At 45.1% G+C, this 27,999-nt stretch overlaps 1 protein-coding gene across 2 annotated transcripts; it reads left to right on the forward strand.

Annotated features, from left to right (window-relative positions):
- The first annotated feature begins 1,373 nt into the window (after positions 1-1,373).
- Positions 1,374-27,978, forward strand: LOC133456696 (PDZ domain-containing protein 4-like). 2 transcript variants are annotated; one of them, XM_061735232.1, is made up of 8 exons: positions 1,374-3,776; positions 15,384-15,437; positions 15,843-16,153; positions 17,996-18,083; positions 18,163-18,261; positions 18,355-18,417; positions 18,752-18,853; positions 24,333-27,978. In XM_061735232.1, exons 1-8 carry the CDS (start codon positions 3,717-3,719, stop codon positions 26,301-26,303), a joined length of 2,748 nt encoding a protein of 915 aa, XP_061591216.1. In that variant the 5' UTR covers positions 1,374-3,716; the 3' UTR covers positions 26,304-27,978. The 2 variants fall into 2 exon arrangements, with proteins under 2 accessions (XP_061591216.1, XP_061591217.1); XM_061735233.1 differs by lacking the exon at positions 1,374-3,776 and adding an exon at positions 11,983-12,049.
- Positions 27,979-27,999: the final 21 nt, after the last annotated feature.

Consider the following 27,999-nt stretch of genomic DNA (forward strand, 5'->3'; position numbering starts at 1 on the left):
TGATTGTTCCCTGTATTATGGCAAGACTTTAATAAGATGACACCCTAACCTTTTGTGTCGAGATAAAGCCCTGAAGTTGACAGACTGCGATGTGCGTCTGTGTGTTTGGGAGCGTTACTGTCATGTGTGTGTGGGCTGCAGCGAGTATTAGTGGCTGTGCAACATTAGGAGACGGACTGAAATACGTGTAAGCCTGTTGAACCGCACACAGCCACCATGAAATCCCCTTCTCAGCCCAGCTCACGGAAAATAACACAATAGGGATGGCAGAATGTGTGTGTGTGTGCGTGAGTGTGTGTGTGTGAAACAGAAAGAGAGAGAGAAACAAGCAAGACAAACAGCAGGCTGCATTTAATTTTAAGCCAGGTGATAAATGGCTGTGGCTGATGCAGCAGAGACAGTATGGGAGTAAATTCTCCTCTATGCCCCATGGACCGTCTCCTCTCCTGAGCCTTTTTTTTGGGAAGAGCACTGCAGTGAATGTGCTTTTTGGCAATAAAAACCCCAACAAAAAAAAAGACAGAGGATGTTCAGATTTCTTTTTAATGGAAATTGTTGTGAGAGTAAAAGTGTGAAGCTGCAGAGGGAGACGGAGAGCGAGGACTATAGTACTTACAAACAGCTCCCAGGCTGAGCAGATATTTGAAAATGTTTGCTTCCATATGCCTGGATTGCTCGCCCCTCAGCAGGTCATTTTGATTACTGCAGAATACCGCCGTTCCTCCCCGTCGCCGCCTTCGCCGCCGCTCTCCCACACACTCATTTGCATTTTCTCTCTCTTGGTGCTCTTCTACATCTTTTCAATTTATCCTGTCACACCTGTTATTCACTCAAAGCCCCCCGCTTGTTTTCCTACCTTCTTTGTGGCAAAAGCAGAACCTCATCTGAATGCACAGCCAGTCACAAGCTCTCCTCCTGCTTTGGGGCTTTTCTATGAAAAACTGTAATCATCTTCCTTTTTTTTCTAATAAGCTCATAAAAACACAAGCTGCCACTGAAATGCTTAAATGCCATGTAGATGGATGGATCCTGCTCGTCTGTTTGGTGCTGCAGCACATGAAACCTTGATATTTCATTCACTTTAATGTGGCTTTGCTTGTTATCTCATGCTGTCCTCGTCAGACGAGCTGCATAGACTTCCCCGTGCATGCTCTGTCGCCTGCAGACAAGCACGGGGAGGCAGGAGAGACCAAGGAGCAGAGAAGGGGAGAGACGCTGGCAAATGAGCTGTGGGTAAAAATTATGGGGGGCTTGAAAAGATTGCAGTAGCCCAGCCCTGCATGTGGAGAGAGAAAAAGGGGTGGGGGGAGAGACGGAGAAAGAGGGAAATCATCCAATGTGAAATCCGGGAGACTCAGATTTAGTAGTAGTGCAGCGTGCGGGACTGTCAGCTCCCTCACCGGTGGAGAACAAGCAGCTTTTGTGCGCTCCCCCTTCCTTCCCCGGTGCAGAGAGAGGGGGAGTGTGTTTGCCACTGTGTCCAAGGAGAGACGGAGAGAAGTATCCTCCAATCAGCCATTAGTGATGTCTCTGATGTTGTGAGCCTGCTGATGGGGGATTTATCACTGACCTAAGACTGATGCTCAACACTTCACCCACCTGGAATATACTCGCCGTGGCTTTGATTCCTTTTCTTACATAAAAAAAGACTTTAACGTGGATATTTCTGCCAGCAGAGGACAAAGGGAGGATTAAACTGGACATGCTTCATTTCGTTTTCTTTTTTTCCAGCAGCGGACTGAAGACGGACTAACTTTGACATGTGCATTTGAGTCGTATACTCTCAGTAATTTGTCCCATTCGTGCTATGTTTCACTCTAAAAGCAGGAAATCTAGGGAGCAGGGAATCTCTGAAGACACTCCACTGCAGCAATCATGTAGGACTGAGTGGGGCAGTTAGAGGTGAACGGGAGACGGAGCGGATGACAGTTGGAAACACACCTGCCTGCTGAGCATGTCTGGCTCCTCACTCGGGCTTGATGATTGGCTGCCTGCTCTGGACAGTTTGACAATCAGGTTTTTTTTTTTCTCCCCCCCTTCCCCAGGTTATCATGCTTCTCATTAAGAGATAGCTTTTCCTGCATCTGCATGTGAGGCTGATAGTGTGTGAAGGATTACACAGCCACTAGAAAGGATACAGGTGTAGGGGAAGCCTTCAGTGGGGATTAACTCCAACACCTTTGCTGATGGCGGCGCAGAACGCCACGGACGTTTCACGCAGGACTCTCTGGAGAAGATTAAAGATAAAGGTCTGAGCAACATAAGACTCCGAGGGCGAGGGAGAGGATAGAGAAGAAAGTTCCCTTTAGAGTCGACTCCCTCCCTGCTCGTCCTGGAAGGATGCAGACTGAAGCTGATCTCAGAGTAAATACAGATCCACAGTGTTAGGCTGTTTATGACCGCTTCAAAAAAGGACAATTTAAATAGTTGCAAAGCAAGAGAGGATGTGTCTCCAGGGGTTTGTAATACAGTAGATTTACTGCTTTTGTAAATGAAGTTCTGAGCTCTATAAAAACCCAGCAAGCACAAAATCAAACCGTCCATATCCAGAAATCTAATCAAGGTTCAAGAGGTCATCAATTTAATCATAACGCATCAGTTTCATTATAACCCATTACGTCGTACCCAGGAGCAGTCTGAGCGCTGAGTGTGCAATAGCTGACGATCAATGATCCAATACTTTTCATGGACAAGAGAAAGACAACTCACTTCAACAACTTACAGTTACAGTTTTTCATTTGGTTTCTCTCAGAGATGAGGTTTGATAAATAAGCTCTCCACCGATGGCAGTTCTGCTCAGAGTTGAAAGGAATTTGCCAGAGTTGTGAAGCTTGTTGTCTCCCATCGGGACACGTCTGCAGGTGTGTATTGGTCTTATCTCAGCGGCGCAGCAGGAGCTTACAGGTGCCGGCTAATGGTGTCCCGGGCACGGCCTTAGACGGCTCCTTCATCCCCGGGTCTCCGCTCACAGAGCTGCAACTCCCACATCTTTAGCCACACGTTGATCCTTAAGAAGAGGAAGCTTTCAGGTGAGCCCTTTTATCTCTGGCCGCGCTAGCCAGGCCTTCAGAGGACCCGGAGAGCCTGGAGAGCCGGAGGAGCTCAGCATTGGACTGGGGAGAGATCTTTTATACCTGCATTGTTTGGGGGTGTAGCAGTGGGAGGGTGGAGGAGTTCAGGTGCAGCAGAGTTCTGCTGGGAGAACTGCAGCGTTATGTTTCTGACTTGAGAAGCATCTAATTCCCTAAAACAATCCCCACATCTACTAATAAAGCACAAACCAGCAGGATATTTGCAGTGTTTTCTCCAGATCCAGTCTACTGTTGATCCCTTTTAAAACTGCACAAAAAAAGATTCATTTAATGCTGAAAAATCAGCAAGAAGTGCACAAAAACGTGCTGCTTTTTAGTTGTTTTTTTTTTTTTTTTTTTTTTTTGCCCGAAGTGGAAACTAAATGACTATTTGAATTGACTCTGGAGTGTTACATTTGGTCTGTGAGCGAAACGCAAGACAGGAAGACGGTGACAAAGCCAGTTAAAGTGTCGGGGATGTACTGCGTGTCCCTCTGAAGAGGACCAGTGTTGCACACCAGCACCTCTGAACGAGGGTGGGGCTCTCTCTCTCTCTCTCTCCCACCGCCACAGACAAAGAATCCTGCAGCCAGGGCTGCTCCTCGGCTGCTGGACCTGCACGCTCCACAACCCCGTCCAGTCACCATGGGGTGCAACATGTGTGTGGTTCACAAACCTGAGGAACAGTACAGGGTGATGTTCCAGGTGAGCACTCAGTCTCCTCTCTGTCCCTCTCTCACTGCTCCTTTGTGTGCTCGCCCTTTTTCTCAATTATCTTTAAATGATGTTGCTGGAAAAGGAGATATTTTTATCTGTAACATCTGAGGATACAGTACTTCAACCAAACCATTAAACCAGTTAAAGTCCTTAATAGGTTTTACATAAACAAACCAGACAATGGTGCAAAAACTAAACTAAACTAAATTAAAACAAACCAACAAACAAAAAAACAGCAACATGTCATGAATGTCATGGAAAACATACCAGTAATAAAATATAGAAAATAAGTAATTCAGCTAATTAAGCCCATGAATGCAGGAAAGATTAAGATTCAGATTCAGAAAACTTTATTTATCCCCAAGGGGCAATTGCAAGACAACTGAGCAGCAAGACGTTGAAAATATCAAATAGAATAAGAAGTAAAATAGAATAAAATGAACAGATAAATGGGGGATGTCTCGTTATGTACAAAAAAAAATATATAAATATAAGAATGTCAAAAAAAAAATGTTACAATAGAGTGACTGTAGTTGTATAAATAAAATATAAAGTATAAAGTGTCAGTATAAAGTGTGAAATGGAATGAAACTGATAGAAAAGTCCACATCACTTGACACATTCAGTCAATTCAATTCAATTCAATTCAATTCAGTCAGTTTCTCTTACTGGACAAGTGTATCTCTTCATGTCTGCTTATACACACATCAGTCAGATCCTCACATGTTGAGAGTGGCTCTTAATTACCGCACCGGAATAGTCTTTCTGTGACAGTGATAATAAAAATAACGATGCTTCACAGTGATTACGGTGACATGATCGGAGCCAGCACGGCGGAGGTAATGTCTTGCTGCAGAATCTCCGGGGCAGATGGATGGATAGGTTGTCAAACTGGGCTAAAGTGGAGGGAGGGGTTGCCACGGTTACATCCTCAGTACCACCTGCCAACTGAGACCACAGACTGTGCGTGAGTAAGCTCATCTGGCCGGGCAGTGCTCGCAGGAAGTCCCTGCTTTGGCGACCCGGTGATGCGTGCAGTGGCTGAAATATGTTCCATGCTTACTAAGCATGAAAAATGCTCAGCACCCGTGGGCACACAACGCAACACTTTCAGTATCTGTGGCACCCGAGGCCTCAGCTGGGTCAGGGTCTGGGCCGGTTAGTTGGGCTGCATCTGGTGCCGGAGCCAGTGCCAACAGAGGAAAAAAAACAGGCAGAGCCTGAGTCCAGGCATGTGCATGGTAATGAGGGTAAGAAGCAGCAGAAATGTACCATATACCAGTATAGAGAGTCTGCATTGATGTCACATTCCCACTGGACCAGCCCCCTTACTCACACTGAGTGGCAACAATGGCTGCAACTAGTGCCGATTATCAGCTTAAATTAAAGTCAGTTGGACTTGACAGTGACCCGTACAGTTACCCCAAGAACCAGTGGTCCATGGACATTAATATTTGGTACAGTTACCAAGAACCAGTGGTCCATGGACATTAATATTTGGTACAGTTACCCCAAGAACCAGTGGTCCATGGACATTAATATTTGGTACAGTTACCAAGAACCAGTGGTCCATGGACATTAATATTTGGTACAGTTACCAAGAACCAGTGGTCCATGGACATTAATATTTGGTACAGTCACCAAGAACCAGTGGTCCATGGACATTAATATTTGGTACAGTTACCAAGAACCAGTGGTCCATGGACATTAATATTTGGTACAGTTACCAAGAACCAGTGGTCCATGGACATTAATATTTGGCCACGAATCCAGTTTCCTGATATTTATATGTACTTAATTTCTACGCCGGGGAAATACACGAAGCAAAGCTTGAAGGCTTACAAAAGTCTTGACGCTTGGTCCGACTTCAAGGCAGGATTTGTTGTAGAAATTAAAGTGATGAGGACACCAAACTTTATGATTTGACCGTTTAACGTTAGCTACCCAAAAATCCAACATTACCTGATACAAAATGGGAACCACAAATCCACGTTTTCGGTGCCTGGAATCCAGTTGTTTCTGTGAATTGCAGCGATCCATTTGTCTCTCTTAAGCTTATTTTTCGGCAGTCTGTAAAACGATAACTCTGATTTCTTGCTAAATCTATGAGTACAGTCGATCGCACAACAGCTCTTTCCCATTTTAGATGTTTTTGAGTTGCTCAAACTGAAAGTTTACGCTGCCACTCAGTCTTTCTGCCACTCAGTCTTTCTGCCACTCAGTCTTTCTGCCACTCAGTCTTTCTGCCACTCAGTCTTTCTGCCACTCAGTCTTTCTGACACTCAGTCTTTTTGACACTCAGTCTTTCTGACACTCAGTGGGCGAAACCTGCTGTGAAGTCGCATCTGTGACGTCATGCACATTCCCTCTATACAATATATATATATATATATATATATATATATATATATATATATATATATATATATATATATATATATATATATATATATATACATGTACCTTTCTCTTATATCAGGCCTTTCTGCTGCTTGGTCTGAACAGTAATCTCTAACTGTGATTGAATGGCCCAGGCGTGGCCTGCGGGGCTTCACACATCTCTGAGCCTGCCGTCGAGGCCCCAGGTGGTTTTGGACAGTGTGCGATCATAAAAAATCAGTGACTTTACGTAACGAGAGTCGACAACAATGACACAGACATTACCCTTAACAGCGGAGCCTCTCCAATCCGGTCAACTGTGCCTGAATGGTTGTTTGACCAGAAGCTGGTCATTTAAGAGCCGTTGCAGCTCTAACAGACACGTGCACGTGGCTTCCAGACGGGTGCGGTGACAAGTGCATCGCCATGGAGACAAGGCAGGAAGTGTGTTGGATGATTTGGAGCACGGGGGGAAGCACTGTCACCTTGTACGCAGAGCAAATGTGTACACGGTGTTTGAGCGAGGTAAACAGATACTCGGGGAGCAGTCCATATATATATTGTAGTCGCGTACCGCTGAAGCAGCGTTGCTGGCCGGGATCAGAGGAGCGTGAGACAAGAGCGCAGACGCAGGTGGCATAACGAATCAGAGAGAGAGCCAGTGGCCACAAGTGTAGTTGGGCTGTAATGGGACCTGGGGGTCTCATCTAGGACGCATGAGCTGGTGTGCGTGAGAGTACAAAAGAGAGAAGTCAGCAGAGACGTGATCTCAGACAGACACACACTTTCCCATAACGTGTAGCATCGCTTAGCTTTGGTAATGATAACAAGCACTGCCCGTGTTGAGAGGCAGATGCCTCATTAATACCACACTGAGTGAAAGAAACATAAATGAATAACATTACGAGCAAAGGTATGTGAGGTATACATAATTAAATCAGCCCCATCCTTTCTTTCCTTTTCATAGTGTCTTTTTCTCCTTCAGAGGTTTTGCAGCTTTCAGCTGTTTTTCATAGCTAACGTGTGTAATTACAACTTCAAATTAGCTGTCTGTTTTTAGAGAATAAATACAGCATTAAATGGCTTAAGGCTACAACGTGCTGTAAAATCGGGCTGTTAAATTTAATTATATCTTAACACTTGCCTCTTTTGCCAAAGGAATAAAATCCATGCATTATACATTGGACCTTTGCAACACATGCGCTTTGCACGGCTGCGTGGCGTGTGCGCACCCATTGGCATGCTTTGAATCAATATAGCCCACAGTAAAACGGGAAACGCCATCAAACTGATAAATGAGAGTCAGCAGTGGACCTACAGGAACAATGTAAAGCATTTGGAGCGATATGTTGCATTTTACGCTTTTCGGAGAGTACCTAAACCCCTCCCAAAGCACACACACTCACACACACACACACACACACAGCGAACCTGTACCCCCCTGAGCCCTGCAGCCGCTCCCTTATTTTTCTCTTACCAGTCACTGTAAAGCTGGAGGCTGTTTCCATGGCAACTAGCGTCATTAAACAAACCCGATGAGCTTTCCTTCACAATGACACGGGGAAACATGCTGACATTCAAAAGAGGCAAAAAGAAGAAGCTGAAAAATCAGAGCAAGGACCTGCGGACGCTGCTCAGCGTCAGCATATGTAAATAGTCTGGACTTGTACGACGCGTTTCCATCCCCGTGTGGGGTCAAAGGGCTTTACAGAGCCTTTCTCCTTCATCCATTCACACTCTTTCATCCAGCACCTCATTATATGGAGCCTTTCTTGTTTCTCCAGCCACACCCCAATGACACTTTGACGCACGAGCTGCCAATTTTCTATCTGGAGGACGACCTGCTCTGCTCCCCGTGTCACGGCCACCCCGGGGTGCTCAGAGTCAGGGGGGCATCCCATTTACATTCACTCCATTCGCTTAATAGGAAAAACTTAATTCCGGCCTCCTCCTCCTCAGAGAGATGCAGATTTAAGTATTTATATTATAGCTGTGTTGAATCATGCTGCTATTCATTTTCCATTATAAACCTGCCAGCAGTGATGAGTTGTAAACAAGTGGAGTAATAGCTGCAGCTAAAAAGACATTACCGTATCCTCATGGCTAAATCACACCCCGTTAGTTATTATGTTTGAGGTATGTTAATAACGCTTATAGACAGAGGTGTCAAGTAACGAAGTACAAATACTTCCTTACCTTACTTAAGTAGAAATTTTGGTTATCTATACTTCACTGGAGTAATTATTTTTCAGACGACTTTTTACTTTTACTTCTTACATTTTCACGCAATTATCTGTACTTTTTACTCCTTACATTTTAAAAACAGCCTCGTTACTCTATTTCATTTCGGCCCTTAAAAAAAAATCATCCAGTTAAATTGTGAATTTGGTTGTGGTTGTGGCTCAACGAAGGATGTTCTTGTCCAGTTTTGTTCTTACATCCGTTCCCTCAGATTCCTGCAACTAAACTTGGATGTACATTCCAATAAAGGTTAGGATAAATGATAACATGCCTCTGAAGTTTGACTTTTTGCACCATTACAATACTTATAGGCAACTAGTCATCATATCTGCTGCTCTCTGAAACACATGTTAATGCTCAATAGTACACATATATGGTTCTTTAATATATTTACATTATACTAACATGCATTCATTTTCAATGGCTTTTGTCCTTAATGGCTTTTTTCCCCCTTACATTACTTTTACTTTTATACTTTAAGTAGTTTTGAAACCAGTACTTTTATACTTTAACTTGAGTAAAAAACTTGAGTTGATACTTCAACTTCTACAGGAGTATTTTTAAACTCTAGTATCTATACTTCTACCTGAGTAATGAATGTGAACACTTTTGACACCTCTGCTTATAGATGTCACGCGTTAAGTAGCAGAAACAAACATTGGTTTATGAAAAACCCTGACAGACTTCTCGATGCCTTGTGGAGTGTCAGCTTCCCTTAATGTCAACTCTGCGTCTGATTCCTCCAGTGCAGTTAAAGCATATGGATGTTGTTTGCAGCTGCGGCATGTCTCGTAGACTCATCCTGAAGATAGCACATGCAGGGTGCCGATGGGGAGGATGTCACTCTCCTGCTATGTTCAATACGCAAGCAGAACAGGAGAATATGACCAGGAGCATCTTATTTCACTGTCTTTCAGTAGTATGCTTTCATTTCTGCTGAGGATCAGCCATGATTTATCAAATCTCTCACCTGCTCTTTCTCAGGAACTGGCTGTTCCTCCAGCAGCATCAGAGCCATTTTCTCTCCATCATTGATCTCACGCTGCTACTGATTTATGTATCGACAAATGATGTATATTCCCCATCCCCCTCTCACGAGGCCTGTTAATTGCATTCGCTATCATTTCAAGGAATGTTTGAAACCTCCTTAATCAATATCTTCTCACTGGCATCAGTATCTGTTAGGCCTTAAATTGTATGATGTCGAACAATTGGGCTTACAGCCGGAGTAGGTCAACTTTGTCTCCAGATTAATTGATTTTCTAAGAGGTTGACTGCAGAAGCCTTCCAAGCATGGGAGATGAGAAAAATCAATTACAGAACAAGTGGATTTGATGATGTTGGGGGGGTGCAGAGTTCAGTCGAGAAGGAGCCCCGGCACGAACGCTGAGGAACAAAGCTCTAGACAAACATAGAGACGCGCCGCTTGTGTGCTTTTACGGCGAGTCGTGGTCCCACGCCTTCTCTGTTTCATCTCCGCCGGTTCCACAGCCCTTGAGATTCATTTCCTTTCTGAAGGACATTGAGATGAGAAAACTAATTATGCAGCAGCCACTGAGTAATTCCCCAGGACCTCCTTTTGTATGTTTGTTTACATGCCACAGCTCAACTCAGACTTCACTGGTGTTTACGTTCCTGCAGCAATTCCTTGAAAGCTTGTTTTCTGCAACTCTCCAGCTTCCCTTACCCCCGTCTTCACCTCGGCTCCTCCTCGCTCCCCATCCGCCCCTTCTGTCTCCCCTGTTTTGCATTCTCTTTTTCTACACTTTGAACTCTTTGCATCTCTTTCATCTCCCTGCGCATCACCCCCACCCTGAGCTCAGCACCCGCCGCCGATGCTACAGCCGCCCCACCCCCTGCTGTGAATTCTCGGATACTTTTCAGAATTTTGATTCGATTTCAAACACATTTAAAGTGCACACGCGTACAGCATCTGGAGACACGCTCAACCGATAGGGGGAGACAAACGGGTCTGTTGTCCCGGGCCCAGGGTAGGGGGGGGGGGGGCCCAGAACTGATTTTTTTTTCTTATTTTTTTTTAATTTTCATTAAAATGAGGCTCCTTTTAAGAAATGAGACTCTCTAGTGCCACCCTTCACCACGACGGCCGTCGGGGGTACTGCAGCCAACAGTGAAGCCGGCACGGGAGAACGGGGAGAACGCGCATGCAGCGTCATGTTACGTCACATCCGCAGGACAGCGCAGGAAATTTGGGCCCGAATTGCAGCACATTTTGCAGCACACAGCCTGTTCAAGGCAACAGAGAGATACACTAGAGGGATCATTCTTTTTGGTTCGGAACGCTTCATCTGACATTATTACTGGAAAACTTAAAACGTATACAAATTTCTTTTCATAAATCCTGCCTCAATCCTGCCTCACGCTCCTTTAAATTATGGAATAATTTTTCAAAATGTTTCAAAATATGCCTATTTGTGAAAAAAATATGTAGTATCTGAGTTACATAAAAGCTTGTTATTTGTTTTGTTCCTAATTGTCCTTGTGGTCAAGAACCCCCAACACAAAAATGGTTTGGCCGCTGATCAAAATTTGATGTTATCATTTAATTCAACCATTAGAATGGTCAAAATGTCCGGTCAGCACAAGTCCGGTGCTCAGAAAAGAAGAGAAAAGAGAAGAAGAGAAGAAGAAAATAGAGGCCTCAGAGATTTTCTACATAAATATTTTAAAAAGGGGGTGACGGTGAAGCTGGAATTAATAAAGTCAGCGTAGAGCAAGGTAAGAAACAGTTACAACGTTTACCAACCTTGTAACTTAACCTAACTGGCTAGCTCTAATGTTAACGTCCATTAGCTTGTATAAAAACCTGAAGAGCAGAATGAGAGGAGAGGAAGAGGAGAAGGAGAGATCCGGGTGCAGGGGGGCCCATCTTAGATTATTTTGTCCGGGGCCCCAGCAGGACTGTCAGCTGGCCTCTCTGGAGATGAGGGGGTTCATTCTCATATCTTGTGTAGCTTACAAATATTAGACACGGTAATGACCTGCTAACGCAGAGATAATAGAGAGCAGCCCATATTAAGAGCGTTAATGGACTCTCCATCAATTCAGGTCCAAAAGCTGTGGAACGTAGAACAACCATTACCCCGCATGAAGTCATCTTCAAAGCAATCTCAGCACCTCTCATTGATAATGAATGAGAAACCCTCTCAGTCCCTTCTATCAGTATTCATACCTGTCACTCATGACCGCAGAGCTGTCTGCTAACAGGGCAGAGCTCGGGAACACAACAACCCTCCTGCTTTTACCAATCTAAACAGCAAAAGCATCTTTTTCAAAGCAAAAGTAAAACCCACAATGCAGGAAATGCAAACAACTGTTATTTCCTTCCTCACCGATCCGCCACGTAGGAGGGAAGCATCTTACTTTGCTGGGGAAGAAGCTCATTAAGAGGGACAGTGAGATTTATGGAGGGACGTTTCTGCCAGGAAGGACAAACACACAAAGCGATGGAGCGGCTGAAATAGATGGAAGTGGAGGAGGGCGAGCTGCTTCCTCCTCCAGGGAGGGGACGGGGCAGACAGGACTGCTGAGGCAGCACGGCGAGGAAGAAGAAGGCCCGAGCTCGGCGAAAACAAGACGGGGAAGGAGCGGGAGAGGAGGCCGGGATAGAAGGGGAAAGGGTAGACAAGAGGAAACAGGTTTAGAAGCAGAGGTGGACCAGACGGGGCGGTGCTGCAGCTGCAGATAATAGGAAGAATGAGGGGAACAGGAGCTGAACGTGTGGCAGGTTCTGCTGCTCTGCTGCAGGGGAACATCGGCTTGACATGCAATTACTGGACGGGGACAAGAGAGAGGACGTAGCAGAGGGAATCAGGGCGGGAAAGATGTGGCCCAGAAAATCCTCTAAAGTCTCAGCGGCACATGCACGGCCTTATTTCTGTCTCACATGTCACGAATCAAGGGTCATTATATGTGCTGAAAATGGGAGAAAATGTGTCAATTTAAATGAACGGTGCAGCGTTCAGCTGCTCTGTGAAGCTGCAGTTGAGGTTCTTCACAAGTATCATGGCTACAATACAGGTTTCAGTGAAACGTCTCCTCCTCTGCTAAGATGTTGCTGAAAGATGTTTTTTTTTTTAATATGAATACAAACTCACATTCAGAATACTTTAATTTAAAATACCATATTATCCGCACTATAAGGCGCACCTAAAAGCCTTAAATTTTCTCAAAAACCGGCAGTGCGCCTTATAATGCAGTGCGCCTTATATATGATCATTACGGTAATTTCTGTTACTGTAGTCAGGGGGATTGTGGGTAATGTAGTTGGCGTCGACAACAGCAGCAACGCTGACTCGCATAATGGCGACTTTGACGAGACGGAGCAAAACTGGTTTTTATTTTGTTAATAAAGTTTGACATACGGTACTTTTCTTCTTGTTTTTTTTTTTTGCATTTGCTGTAGGATTTTGTAGCATTTCCTGTAGCGCAGCTCCATCAGGTAGATACGTAACTCAACCCCAGCCACTATAGTACGGTATTTTACCAGATATTTACTGCGCCTTATATATGGAAAACGTTTTAAAATACGTCATTCATTGAAGGTGCGCCTTATAGTGCGGAAAATAGGGTAGTACCGAAAAAAAAGTGGAAAAGTTGTGTCATACCAAGACAGACAAGCAAAAAGAAAATAAAGGTGCCGAGTCTTCAGGAAGTAAAGACAGGGAGGGGTTTGATTGTGTGGGTGTGTCAGGGATGAAGCTGAGTAGGACCCGGATGCAGGAGTTCCAAAAAACTTGATTTATTTTAAACTTAAACCAAAAACGCGACTGAGCGGGAATCAAAAAACACAAGAGTTTAACATGACCATAATCCAAAAAACCCTCACGTGACATGTGGAGGAAGGAAACGGTATGAACCAGCGGGGAGCAAGGGGAAGATGAGATAAGATGTACCAGAGACGTTCTATAAACGAGACAGCCCACTACGGTTGTGTTTCCTGTATCTGTGTCACGTGGGTTTCTCCACTGCCCCTTTAGGAGACTAACAGCAGCTCCTGAGTCTATTGAGTCCTATGGGTAAAGTGAACGTGAGCACAGATTATTACCAATTCCTTCGCCCCATAGTAACCTAAGTAAATATGGGACCCATTTTTCAAAAGCCACAAACCTTCTGAACATTCTGACACCAAAATGGCAATTTTCAGACCGACAGATTAGGAGAAAATGAACTTTATTTGAGACCTGTCTCTGTCTGAGCAACCCTATCTCGTGAGATTTGGCTCTCATAGCTAATAATATAATATAATATAATAATAATACATAGCTCTGCTCAGAGTCGTCGGTCACTGCATAACTGCCGTGTCGTTTTCCCATCGGATAAAATGAAGTTTAAAATTAAAATAAAACTAGCTTCTTTGCTTAATAATACTGTTATTGTTATTATTGAAGTCTTTTTGGAAGGGAAAAAAAATATTAGACTGATCTGATGATCTTGTACTGGGTGGGCGACCACGCCCACTTAGGAGACAGGAATTGTTTACCATTTCATACTATTGGCAGCAGAGCCGCCTGGGAGATTTGCGAGGCCCTGTGCGAAATGGCTGGGGGGGGCCCTCGCAAAATTTTGGGGGTTTTTCGGGTCGGATCGGGTGTCTATACGCGCAATTTTAACTCTACAATTAGCAAAATACTGGATACCTTCCCCTGCCTCATCATCATTTGGCTTGCCTCGACGCGGGGCCCCACGGCTGCTTGAGACCCGGCTGGATCGGTGATTTTTGTAACAAATTTATCAAATGAGCCTTTCAGAGAGGCAATAAACTCTTCCATTTTCTTTAGTTTTTTTTCTTTTTTCATCCTCTGATGGAAATTTCCTGATTCTGTCTCGTTCTCTCGACATTGTGTGACAGTTTGTTCCAACTCCACCCGTCTGGATCAGAGCAGCTTGTGTCTGCGCTTGGTCTGATCAGTTGTATTGAACAACAGACACGCACATTATTGCACATATATTTATTGATATGCACAGACTAGTACACATTTAGGTCTGTAATGGAACGTGACTGTTGATATTTATAAGGGAAAAAACGAAAAAAAAATTTTGAAAAAAAAAAAAAAAAAAAAAACGGCCCATAGCGCGAGGCCCCTTGGGGCGCGAGGCCCCGTGCGGTCGCACCGTTCGCACACCCCTTGCGGCGGCCGTGATTGGCAGTAACGGTAAGCGCTATCTTCTGTATAGAGGATCTTTGAATGTACACAGAAAGCTTGAGGAGACACAGGTGCAAACAATCAGGGAACAAGGGAAGTCAAGACAAACATTTCAAAATAAAACAGGAACCTAAAATACCAAAACTGTGAAAACTGACATTAACTCAAAAACTGTGACAGGATGAAATGTTGAAAAAGTATTTTGTGTAATCAGAATCTGAAACTGGCTGAACCAGATTTAACACCTGAAAACAGCCGCAGATGTGAGTTGATTGTGACATGACAAACAACCCAAGCAGACGAAGATTGAGTAGAAAAACATTTAAGATTCCCAACGAGTCCTCTTCAGATGCCCAGCTGTGTTTTACAAGAGGGATTCAACTCACCCACTTCAAGTTTTATGAACCGTGTCCTTTGTTTCAAATTAGAAAGGAGCGTTTGTTTATAAAAAACTTAGTAGAACCAGCTGGTTGTCTTTCTATTATAATCCAGTGATTAAATGATGAGCCAGTCATTTTATTACAGCATTTATTTATATTTTATAGAAGACAATGATGTCAGAATATTAGCAGATTGATCACTTACAAAAGCAACCAAAGTAACAGTTTTGTAGAGAAGCGTTGAGGCACAAAGTTAGCAATCTAAGAAATGATCCTATCACTGAATAAAAAAAAAAAATCATGAATACATGCTTTTTAAAATCACGTTTAGTTCACTCCCTCGTAAATTAATGGTGTCAGAGTGAAACCCTGTGTGTTGTGATGATGCTGACTCTGCATGTCCTGCTTCTCTCTCCATCTCTCCACAGAAGGGTCACATAGGAAACATGCTGTGTTCCTTTGATCCCGACGGCCGCCTAAAGGTCTCTGTTTCCACATCTCTGCTTGGATGTTTAAATGTGACAAATCCTTTCATATCAGTTCTTTTTTTTATGCTTTCTGTCATGTTGAATGGGCTCATATGTTGGTTTGAGTGTATTATCCAGTTTTCTGTGTGAACATGGCTTCACTTATTCTTTTTATGTAGGCAGATAATGAATAGCACTAACCCTCCATCCTTTAGTCATTTGCTTTTTATTCTTTTAATTGTTGACAGAGTTGCAGATGTGGTTCTCTGACCGGTCTCTTTTCCCTGCTTGTCATCCATGTTTTTGATGCATTTTTGCTGAATTTTGTCAAGTAACTCATTAAATGTTGTTGTGAACGTCTCACATCATTTTGGTTTGTTATCTCATTAAGCTTAAGATCGTGTCTGCTTTTCACCTCAGATGAATGGGAAGGAGCTTTCCTGCCTCTCCGGAGACCCTACCCTGGACATACGAGACCCCGTCCGGTGCAACATCCCGAGGCGGGGGCCCCGCCGGCGGGGGGGGGCAGCTGGGGCGCCTGCAGGGCAGCTGACGGTGACCATGGGCATGGCCGACTGTGTGGACAGCTGCACCCAAACGGACATCAGCTTCCAACATATGTTGACTCTGGGCAGGAGCAGCCAGCATCCCTGTGGAGCCCCCCCACCCCCCGACCCGCCCCCATCCCCCCCTCTACCTCCTCTCCTGGAGCCGTATCTGCTCAATGAGATGTGAGCATGAATGGTTCAATTCAATTCAATTTTATTTATATAGCGTCTAATACAACAGATGTTGTCTCTAGACGCTTTCCAGAGATCCAGAACATGAACATAAACATAAACATAAACCCCCGAGCAATTATTACATAAACAATGGCAGGTAAAAACTCCCATAGTGGGAAAAAAGCCTTAAGCCAAACAGTGGCAAGGAAAAACTCCCCTATAGGAGGGAAGAAACCTTGAGCAGGACCAGGATCATAACGGGGGACTGTTGGGTCCAAATCAACATTACATAAATTCATAACGAGGAAAGACACAGAGACTACCTTGGAATGGGTTTTTAGCGCACTCCTGCAGGAGGGGGAGAGCAGAGGAGTGCAGGGCAACGTGTGGCCCTCATTGAGAACTCCTGAGCTTCCTCAAGTTCCTCCCCTCTGCAGCATGCTTTTATTAAGAAACTTTGACAGGAAATGACCATATTAGGACTGTCAACAGTAAACGGTTAGACAGTGAACAATGGGTGGAAGTGATAACCAGTGATTGATTCCTGACATTACAGTGGTCAGCTGTCACCAGGACAGTCCAAAACCTGAGTAGATCAGGAAGTGGCTGCCGTGACTTCTGCTAGCCAAGCATGTCACAGTTTCATAATGGCAAAACAAGTTCAAAGGTTTAATTAACCTCACAGGGACCCTCCTGCCGAAAGCCAGACTGGGGGAGTCGGGGACGTCAGCAGCACACAGCAGGCATGTGGAAGTAGCAGCGGGATGACCGGAGGGGAGGGGGGGGCATCAGCAGCACACAGCAGACATCCACGTAGGCGGTTGGTAGCAGCAACGGGATGACCGGGGATGGGGGGGGGTACCGGGACCGGAGGCCAGAACGCAGCTCCCGAGGCTAGGGCCTGCAAACATGCACAAAAGAGAAAAAGGGGGGCCGGCACAAGAAACTACAGGAACGATGGACAAAAACGATAGCTATGAGATATTTATAATAAATAAAAATGGAAATGGAGAAGAGAAAAAAGGGAAAAGGAGAGGAGAAGAAGGGTGAGAGGCACCGCCCAGTGGATCATGTCGGTGCCCCCCTGCAGCAGAGGCCTATTGCAGCATATCTACCACCAAGCTATGTTTGAGACTAACTATTATAGTCTTGTTCTATAGCTGCAACTATGACTAATTCAATTCAATTCAATTCAATTTTATTTATATAGCGTCTAATACAACAGAGTTGTCTCTAGACGCTTTACAGAGACCCATACCCAGAACATGACCCCAGAGCAGTTATTACATAAACAATGGCAGGTAAAAACTCCCCTAGTGGGAGAAAAACCTTAAGCCAAACAGTGGCAAGGAAAAACTCCCCTTTAGGAGGGAAGAAACCTTGAGCAGGACCAGGCTCATCAGGGGGGACCCTCCTGCCGAGGGCCAGACTGGTGGGTCAGGGATGGCAACAGCACAGCAGGCAGGTGGCCTGACTACTGACTCTAACACACTAGAGTTTACACTACCTAGAGATTTACCAACACCAGCTAGAGATTTACTAAACACTAACTATAGGCTTTACTAAACAGAAAGGTTTTAAGTTTAGTTTTAAAGGTGGAGGTGGTGTCAGCCTCCTTAACCCAGATTGGAAGTTGGTTCCATAGTAATGGTGCCTGATAGCAGAACGCCCGTCCTCCAAATCTACATTTAGATACTCTAGGAACTACGAGTAAACCTGCACTCTGAGAGCGGAGAGCTCTGCCAGGAACATAAGGCACTATCAGGTCTTGTCTGATGGTCTGATCAGTCTCTGTACCAGCAGCTTTCTGATTCAGTCAGGTTTGATTTCCTGAATGTTTTTCCCCCCCAGCTTCACGGAGCCGGTGTACTACGACCCCACCGACTACTTTGACATCACGCAGCACGAGGTGGACCGGCAGGATGAGCTGGAGTACGAGGTGAGAGCCTGCTGGCTGTGTTGAAACTGCGACGGCGGTCTGCCCCGCTTCTCTCTGAGCATCTCTCTCCCTGCACTAGGAGGTGGAGCTGTACAAGTCTCGTCAGCAGGATAAACTGGGCCTGACGGTGTGTTACAGAACCGACGATGAGGAGGACCTCGGGATCTACGTGGGAGAGGTGACACCTGCATCAGGAACATCAAATCCCTCTCAGAATCTAATATTCCTGTCTCATTTTTTTCATAATCTTCAACAACCTCTCCTATTCCAGGTGAACCCACTTAGCATTGCTGCAATGGACGGCCGCATTCGCAAGGGAGACCGGATACTACAGGTACCCCGATGACTCTGCCAGGCTCACAAGTACCTGCAAGTACTTGCAGGTTTTAATGTTGCTGCAAGTAAATCACGAAACCAGCCTGGTTGGATGACACTTGGTTCGCATCAGCGCAGGTTTCACTGGGGATTGCTTCCAATTTTGAAGTGAATTGTTAATAGTGCAGCATTTAATAGGAATCCCCGCAGAATATTATCACCCAATAAACGGAGCTGAGCAGCAAACCCATTTCCTGAAGTAGGCAGTTTAATTAAATCTGTTCTTTGGGATAAATGGTCTTACACTGCCTGACAAAAGCCCAGGAGTTCATCCTCTTCATTCTCTCCCTCAGATAAACGGAGTGGACATCCAGAACAGAGAGGAGGCGGTAGCGATCCTCACCAGAGAGGACAGCACTAACGTCTCCCTGCTCCTCGCCAGGCCGGAGATGGAGGTGAGGACGTGGGCAGAGTGGTCTGCAGGGGGGGGAACCTGAACGCTCATCTAAAAACACTTCTTTTTTCTGTATGTATCAAGTAATACATTCATTTACCTTGTGGGATGTAAACAGTACTCGAATTGTAAAAAAAAATCAGGGGGGATGTGGTGGATATAATATATTACAAATAATAGCAGTGACCAAAACACCTGCAGAAATACTGCAGGAATGACATAGCAGCAGTTAAATGCAGCCTTCTGTAAGCTTTAAATATCCACTGGACTTACATCAAATACATCAAAACACAACGATAAAAAACACTTTTCTGAACTTATCAATATGACTCTGTCCTTCACATGGATCACTGCAAAAACTCAAAATAAGAATATTTGTCCTATTTCTAGTTAAAATGTCTCATTTTAGTAAAAAAAATCTCATTACACTTAAAACAAGACTCATCATTTTCACCTGTTTCAAGTAGATTTTCACTTGAAATAAGTAGAAAAATCTGCCAGTGGAACAAGATTTTTTGCTTGTAATGAGAAGATAAATCTTGTCCCACTGGCAGATTTTCCTACTTATTTCAAGTGAAAATTTACTTAAAACAGGTGAAAATTGTCAAATAAGTTATTTTTCTGGTGTTATTTTTCTGGTGATGACTCTAAATGTTGAAATAGCAGTAAAACCACATTCATTGATGAAATGACATAAGGGATGGAAAGGGGGGATGGCAGTTTTACAGGGGGGAGGATTTGGACCCTTTTTATTTCAGGGGGGGTGCCATCCCCCCTCATCCCCCCTCAACTCCAGTACTGGATATAAAGTCCTATACCATTCAGATGTGAGACTATGGCAATATAAGTGAGAGGAGCTCTGCCCTGCATCATCCTGGAGTCTGCAGAGGAGAGGAGAGAGGAGAGGCAGAGAGGGGCGGCAACGTGACAAACCCGCAGAAAGCAGAGAGAGAGAGAGATAAATAGTGCTTGTAACTTCTAATAAGGAACCACTTGATTTCTCACAAGGTCACTCTAAACAGATATGAGAGCCCTGCAGCTCACATCTGCTGAGTTACTGAGACACACTGCTTTGCATATTGACCCACTGGAATGGATTTTTTTTGTTGTTGTTGCTACTGTTAGAGAGTCATGGAGGTCTGCACATTTATGTGAGAAGAGAAGAAATAAAACATTTGTATTCTCCCTAAGCCACGGGGCAGATTTAAAAGGCACTCGTTAAAATGGACTAGGTCAAAGACATACACACACACACACACACACACACACACACACACACACACACACACACACACACACACACACACACACACACACACACACACACACACACACACACACACACACACACACACACACACACACACACACACACACACACACACACACACACACACACACACACACACACACACACACACACACACACACACACACACACACACACACACACACAAACGGCCTCTCCTCTTTTTGAGCGTGTCCTTGTGTTTGAAAATATGAGCACAGGTGCTACCTGCAAAAGGCGGACACGATTTATATTGCCGAGGCATTGTCCTACATTAAGATTCAGAGGCAGCAGAAGAGAGGAGAGGAGAGAGGAGGAGAGGGAGGATCATCAGGGGAAAAGCACAAGCACAGATTAAAGCTTGATCTGCTGTCTGGGGGCAAGAAAGATGGAGAACCAATGGGGTTTTGCCAGAGAATAAGAATTAAAAGGTAGAAAGTCAATACTGCGCCTCGCAGCCTGCATGAAGTTCACATTTAGATCTAATCAATTACACAGAACTTGCATAAAGGTTGAAGGAAGAGAAGGAAGAGAGATCTCAGGCTAAATCTTTGTGTTTCAATTCCATTTTCTTATCATTCAAATGAAGGCAGCATCATAAATAAGAAACAGCACCTGTTTCAAGGAAGAACGGATTCCTCCGGATGGACACTTCATTCTCCGGAATTGAATTATGATAAGAAAAGAAAATCACTTCATGTGCAAAAAGCCACTCAATCAAGGCTGTGGTTGTTTTTTTTTTCTTTCGTTTTGTTCATACAAATTACCGGTGGGAACCGAATATGATTTCATAGCAGAGCTCTGGTTCCATCTAGTGACGGAGAGGAGTTTCAGAGACGCAGATCCTGCCGCAAAGATTAGAGGTCTAGGAGACACACCCATCCTCTCTCCTCCCCTCTCCATGCATCACTCCCTCCATATCCTTGGTGACTAATATACAGAAAACAGACATAGCTATTGTCATGCCTTACAAACACACCTCTTCCATAAGCAGTACTCGAGTTGTAAAAAGAATTCAGGGGGGATGGTGGATTTTATCATATGGGGACAGATAATTTGTGCTGATTACAAATAATATAATATATTACAAATAATAGCACTGACCAAAACACCTGCAGAAATACTGCAGGAATGACATAGCAGCAGTTAAATGCAGCCTTCTGTAAGCTTGAAATATCCACTGGGCTTACATCAAATACATCAAAACACAAGAATAAAAAACACTTTTCTGAACTTATCAATATGACTCTGTCCTTCACAGGATAAGTAACATGGATCACTGCAAAAACTCACAATCTTAAGAAGAATATCCGTCTTATTTCTAGTTAAAATGTCTCATTTTAGTAAAAGAAATCTCACATGAGATTTTTTTTCATTTCTCATTACACTTAAAACAAGACTCATCACTGGAAAAAACAACAATTTTCACCTGTTTCAAGTAGATTTTCACTTGAAATAAGTAGAAAAATCTGCCAGTGGAACAAGATTTTTTGCTTGTAATAAGAAGATAAATCTCGTCTCACTGGCAGATTTTCCTACTTATTTCAAGTGAAAAATTGTCAAATAAGTTATTTTTCTGGTGTTATTTTTCTGGTGATGACTAAATGTTGAAATAGCAGTAAAACCCCATTCATTGATGAAATGACATAAGGGATGGAAAAGGGGGATGGCAGTTTTACAGGGGGGATGATTTGGACCGTTTTTATTTCAGGGGGGGATGATTTGGACCGTTTTTATTTCAGGGGGGGGATGCCATCCCCCCTCATCCCCCCTCAACTCCAGTACTGTCAGTACATTCGCATAAACATGCACAGAAGGTTTATTTTAAAGCAGAGAAGGCAAAGACCTCTTTATGTCTTGAATCTGTGGACATCAGTTAAGAATACTTCTTTCCTCCCGTAAACCTCTGCAGACCTGTACTGCAGCTGTGTCTAGGTGATGTGCTTCTTTCATCCTTTATTTATTTCCTGAAGCCACTGGAATGCAACCCGACTGACGCAGTGTTTCGGGAGGAATCCATATGATGCTTCTGCACTCTGCTTTGGGTCATGTGGATTATTTGTGCAGTGAAACTCTCTCCAGTGGGTGTTGCTGCGTCTGCTGAATCTGACCACCTATTTTCTGTTAACACCATCATTAAACAGCACGTGCGCGCCCTCACACGCCTCCGTGGGTTCTGGAGACGACACAGCTTTAAACTACTAGCTATTCCGGGCCCTCTCAAATCTTCTCCTCCCGTTATTCTGGTGCACCTTGATCGTAGGCTCATCTGTTTAAAACAGGATGTGGATGGGGTTTTTGGGTTCTAATCTGGCCTTCACATCCTTCAGGATTGTGACCCTCACTTGGCTAAATGCTGTGAAGATCCTGGAAAAGATACTGCATCAGACTCCCACTGCTATCATCGTTAAACATTTGGACGTTTTAGTTATTGCTGTCTTTCTCAGAACGTACCAAACTGTTTATTTGGTATTTGGTATTTGGTTTGATTTAGCCTTATTAATGTTTACTTTCTACTAATGCTACTAATTACAGTTCAGACCTTTTCCTGGGAACTATTTCACTCTTATTCCAGGTTACTGGGGTCTTGTGATGTAACAACTTCCAGATGCAAATGCTGCATCTGGACTCAACTGAAGTTAGTTTAAATCAAAAGTCACCCAGAACCAACATCAGTATCTGACGTGATGAAGAGAGGAAGACATTTTCCAGGCCTGCTCGAAAGTTCGTAGTTAAAAAAAAAACAATGTTAAATGTTCAGCACTAGTTCTGTTCTCAGTGACATGTAACTGTAAATTTATAATCACACACTTTTTTCTGATTACAAACCAGAAAAAAAGAAACTTCCCAAACTTATTGGTGGTTTCTAAGCCGATTGCTCTCTAGACTTATCAGTATTTTGGCCCAGCTCCACATAAAGGATGTTTTCTGCACTCGGTTTCAAAGGTAACGCATCAGAATATTGTTAGATATGAACTTTTGCTTCTTAAAAGCTTTGATGTCACTTTCCTGATCTGTAATACATTAAACATTAGAATAAAAACCCTTATGGCTGAGACTGCCAGGATAAGTGAGTCCCAGAACCACAAGAATCTTAGCAAAATGCACAAAAACACCCCAAATAAAAACCTGGTTGATCTGAAATGTTTTCTTTTTTTTTAATCAGAGCACAGACAGCATTTATTTAAACACGTTCAGGAGTCTAGTTAAATGGTTGTATAGCAACAAAAATGATCCTACCAGCTGCTGAAAGTACCTCACAAATGTAAGATGTGTGCCGGCCTTGGTTACATTTTTATAATAATAATTTGACAGAAACTGGGGTGATGAACCACAGAGCTGTGGAAAAGTCTAAAAGTCCCTTCTGTGCCATAAAACTGAATAACCGGTGTCCACAAATCTTTTGATGAAATCCATCTTTATAAGAACTGCGTGTGACATTTAATGTACCGTATTTTCTGGACTATAAGCCGCTCCTTTTTTCATAGGTTTTCAACCATGCAGCTTATACAAAGGTGCAGCTATTCTGTGGATTTTTCTTCCACCGCTCGGGCGCTCTAACCGGAATTAGAATCAAAACTAAGACAAAATAAATGCAAAGAAGAATACGCTACTTCTTCTTTAGCAGATAGAAGTAGAAGCAGATTTCAAACAGATAAATAAATACTGGTTATTTTCTCTTGGTTCTGTCCCGTTTTAATCAGCAAAGTTTCTGCCGTGTTAAAAGACACTGTTAGGAAAGGATCTATTTAGGTACAAACATGTACATCATTTACAGTTCAAAATCCTTCTGTACATGTAGTAAATATCTAATCTAACAACATAAATATCTGCAGCTGAAATATCTTTTTTTTAAATCGAGCGGATGCGGCTTGTATGCAGGTGCAGCTTATAGTCCAGAAAATATGGTATATGCATTTTTTCTGATTACAAACCAGAAAAAAAGAAATTTCCCCAAAATATTGGTGGTTTCTAAGCCTCTCTAGTCTTATCAGTATTTTGGCCCAGCTCTACATAAAGGAAGTTTTCTGCACTCGGTTTCAAAGGTAACGCGTTAGAATATTGTTAGATATTAACTTTTGCTTCTTAAAAGCTTTGATGTCACTTTCCTGATGTATAATATCCTAATATAGAATATCTTTGTCTTCCGTCTCTTCAACACTGAACTGATTTCCTCCACTTGTTCCGTTAGAACGACAACCAGCTGGACGCAGACGAGCTGGAGCTGGAGCCGCTGGAGAACGCCCTGCACCTGAGCGGCTGCCACAGAGCCGGGGCCTCCGTCCTGGGCCCCGGGCCGGCTGGCGCTGCCGCCGGGGGGGGCTCCCACGGCCACGGCCCCCCCCTGTACGGGGAGCCCCCGGACCTGCTGCAGACGGTGCTGAGCAACAGCCAGGAGCTGGACAGCGGCGTGGGCCGGACGGACGAAAGCACGCGCTACGAGGAGTCGTCGGAGCACGACCTCCTGGGAGACGACCACACCAGCGCCTCCAACACCAACACCACCAACACGCCGGGCAGCATGCGCAAGTTCCTGTCCGGCAGAGGGGACACGCCGCCCCTGCTGCACTCGCAGGAGCTGCAGTTCAGCACCGACTCCCTGCTGGGCCTGGACTGCTTCAGCACGCTGGACCAGGTGGAGCGGCTGGAGCGGGCCTACATGACGGACCCCGTGAGGATGATCATGATGCCCGGCCTGACGGAGGAGGAGTGTGAGCGGTACAAAGAACTGCTGGAAATCAAGTGCTTCTACGAGAAGAACTGTAGTCCCCCGGGGCTGGCGCCAGAGGAGGGCGGGGTCTCGCTGGATGAGAACCGGAACGAGAGCCTGACCCAGCACGAGATGGCTCTTCTGGAGGAGGAACTCCGCCACCTTGAGTTCAAGTGTCGCAACATCCTGAGGGCGCAGAAGATGCAGCAGCTGAGGGAGCGCTGCATGAAGGCCTGGCCGCAGGAGGACAAGAGCGGGGCGGCGGGGGTCGGCATGGGGGCCGGACGGCTGGACATGACGGACCCGCTGGGGAACGAGGAGTCGTGCCACCACGCCCTGTCGGACATCAACGAGCTGCCGGAGAGGGACCGCTCCGACAAGGACAGCACCAGCGCCTACAACACCGGGGGGGAGAGCTGCAGGAGCACCCCTCTGGTCAACGAGCAGCACCCGTCCCCCTCCACCCACAGCCCCGAGGGCGGGGACACCCTCCTCCAAACCTCCACCAGGCAGAAGGAGAGAGGGACCAGAGCCAAGCGAGGGGACGAGTCGCAGGCCAACCTGAACCAGCCCAAGTCGCCGCACGCTCACCGGAGAGGAGCCGAGGCCAAGACCTGCAGCCCCGGCTCCAAGGCCAGGTCCCTCCCCCACGATGCCAGGAGGGGGTCGGACGCAGGGGTGAGGCGGAACCCCACCCCCGGGGGGACGGCAGAAAGGGCTGGGGGGCGAAGTGCAGAGAACAGCCCGTACCTGTCCCGCCGGCAGGCGGAGGTGAAGCTGCCGCAGCGCTACCTGAGCTGCATGCAGCTGCGCTCGCCGTCGGCCTCCGAGCGCCTGGGCCTCAGGACCAACCCGGCCCTGGAGGGGGGGGACGACGCCAGCCCCATGAGCCTGGGCAGCACCTGCAAGGACGTGGCCCATACCCCCAGTACTGTGACTGTACCGCTGTCCCCGCCCCTGCTGCCCGCTTCCCCTCGCATGGAGTGGAAGGTGAAGATCCGGAGCGACGGCTCACGCTACGTGGCCAAGCGGCCCGTGAGGGACCGGCTCCTGAAGGCCCGGGCCATGAAGATCCGGGAGGAGCGCAGCGGCATGACCACGGACGACGACGCCGTGAGCGAGATGAAGATGGGTCGCTACTGGAGCAAAGAGGAGCGCAAGCAGCAGCTGCTGAGGGCCCGGGAGCAGCGGCGGCGCCGGGAGTTCATGATGCAGAGCCGCCTGGACTGCCTGCGCGAGCGGGAGCAGGGAGGCGGCGGGGGCGGCCAGCAGGGGGCGCCACCGCAGGAACCCACCTCCATCCTGGAGCTGTGCCACCGCAGGAGCGGGAAGAAGCGCAGCCGCAAGATCCTGGACAACTGGATCACCATCCAGGAGCTGCTGGCTCACGGGAGCAGGTCTGCTGACGGGAAGAAGGTGTACAACCCGCTGCTGTCCGTCACCACCGTCTGAGACTAGACTGGGAGGAAAATACCAACGGTTGTGGAGGGAGGAGACAGTCTGGATGAACACGAGCTGCTTCAGGGGCAGAAAGATTTGTGGGATGCAAGGCATAAAATCTGTGATTAAAAATTCAAAATGGCCCCAAATTTGAAACATTAGAATAAAAACCCTTATGGCTGAGACTGCCAGGCTAAGTGAGTCCCAGAACCACAAGAATCTTAGCAAAATGCACAAAAAAAACCTGGTTGATCTGAAGACAAACGTTTTCTGCACTCGGTTTCAAAGGTAACGCGTCAGAATATTGTTAGATATGAACTTTTGCTTCTTAAAAGCTTTGATGTCACTTTCCTGATCTGTAATACATTAAACATTAGAATAAAAACCCTTATGGCTGAGACTGCCAGGCTAAGTGAGTCCCAGAACCACAAGAATCTTAGCAAAATGCACAAAAAAAACCCAAATAAAAACCTGGTTGATCTGAAATTTTTTCTTTTTTTAATCAGAGCACAGACAGCATTTATTTAAACACGTTCAGGAGTCTAGTTAAACGGTTGTATAGCAACAAAAATGATCCTACCAGCTGCTGAAAGTACCTCACAAATGTAAGATGTGTGCTGGCCTTGATTACATTTTTATAATTGACAGAAACTGGGGTGATGAAGTCTCAAAGTCCCTTCTGTGCCATAAAACTGAATAACCGGTGTCCACAAATGTTTTGATGAAATGCATCTTTATAAGAACTGTGTGCGACATTTAATGTATATGCATTTTTTTCTGCATTATTACAGTGTTTCATGTGTTCACAAATGCTCCTTTGTTTTGTCGGCATCGTTGTGCGACTACGGATGCGTCTTGATTACGAGGAGCTGAGCGGTGCCTTCACTTCAGGCAGACTTGACTGTAGAGCACAAGGTTCAATGTGACTGAGCAGAAAGACTAAAAAAATTGTAGTAGTGAAATAAAAACAGGAACACAGAGCAGGTGACGTTTTTAACGCCAGAAAGTCGCATGAAAACAAGCACAAGAATTTTAATCCAGAGTTGATGGGGTTCTCAGAGTTGCTGCTGACGTGTGACAGATCTGACATCCCAGTCAGAGCAGAACGGGCCTTTTCAACTCAAGTTCAAGTCTTACTAACTTTATAAGTCAAGTTGCTTTCTACCCAAGCTCTTACCATGACATGTAGGACTGAGAATCAACAGCTGAATTATTCACAAAGCTGCTTTTGCCATTCGAATATTCAAGATATTTCTCTGAACTTTTCAGAATGTGCCACATTCCCTGCAAGCTAGTACATTTCAGCTTCTAAGAAAATGTAAATTTTAACACTGACTGTGACCAAGTAGTTTTTCTTTTTGCTTTTTTGCAAATGATTGTTAGAGAAATACAAGAAATTCCTTTGTAACTTCCAGCTGAATCAGCTGTTTGCTCCAACCTTGCTCCCTTCTCAGCGACTGGAGTCTTTTCTTTCTAAAGGCCGACGGAGAAACGCTGCTGCTTTTGTTTGGCTCTCCTGCATGTTTCATATCGACACACGTTTTTCCATGTACTTGAAGGCTTTTACCATACTGTAATTGTGGATGTCTACGACTTTGCTAAAAATTATAACCTAAAACAAAAAAAAAAAAAAAGAAGAAATGGTGTTCTTGTTCAATATTGTGATGTTGTGTCTGCCATTTTACAGTCAAAGCTTTTCTAAATAAAT

This window comes from Cololabis saira, chromosome 12 (assembly GCF_033807715.1).
Source record: "Cololabis saira isolate AMF1-May2022 chromosome 12, fColSai1.1, whole genome shotgun sequence".
NCBI lineage: Eukaryota > Metazoa > Chordata > Actinopteri > Beloniformes > Belonidae > Cololabis > Cololabis saira.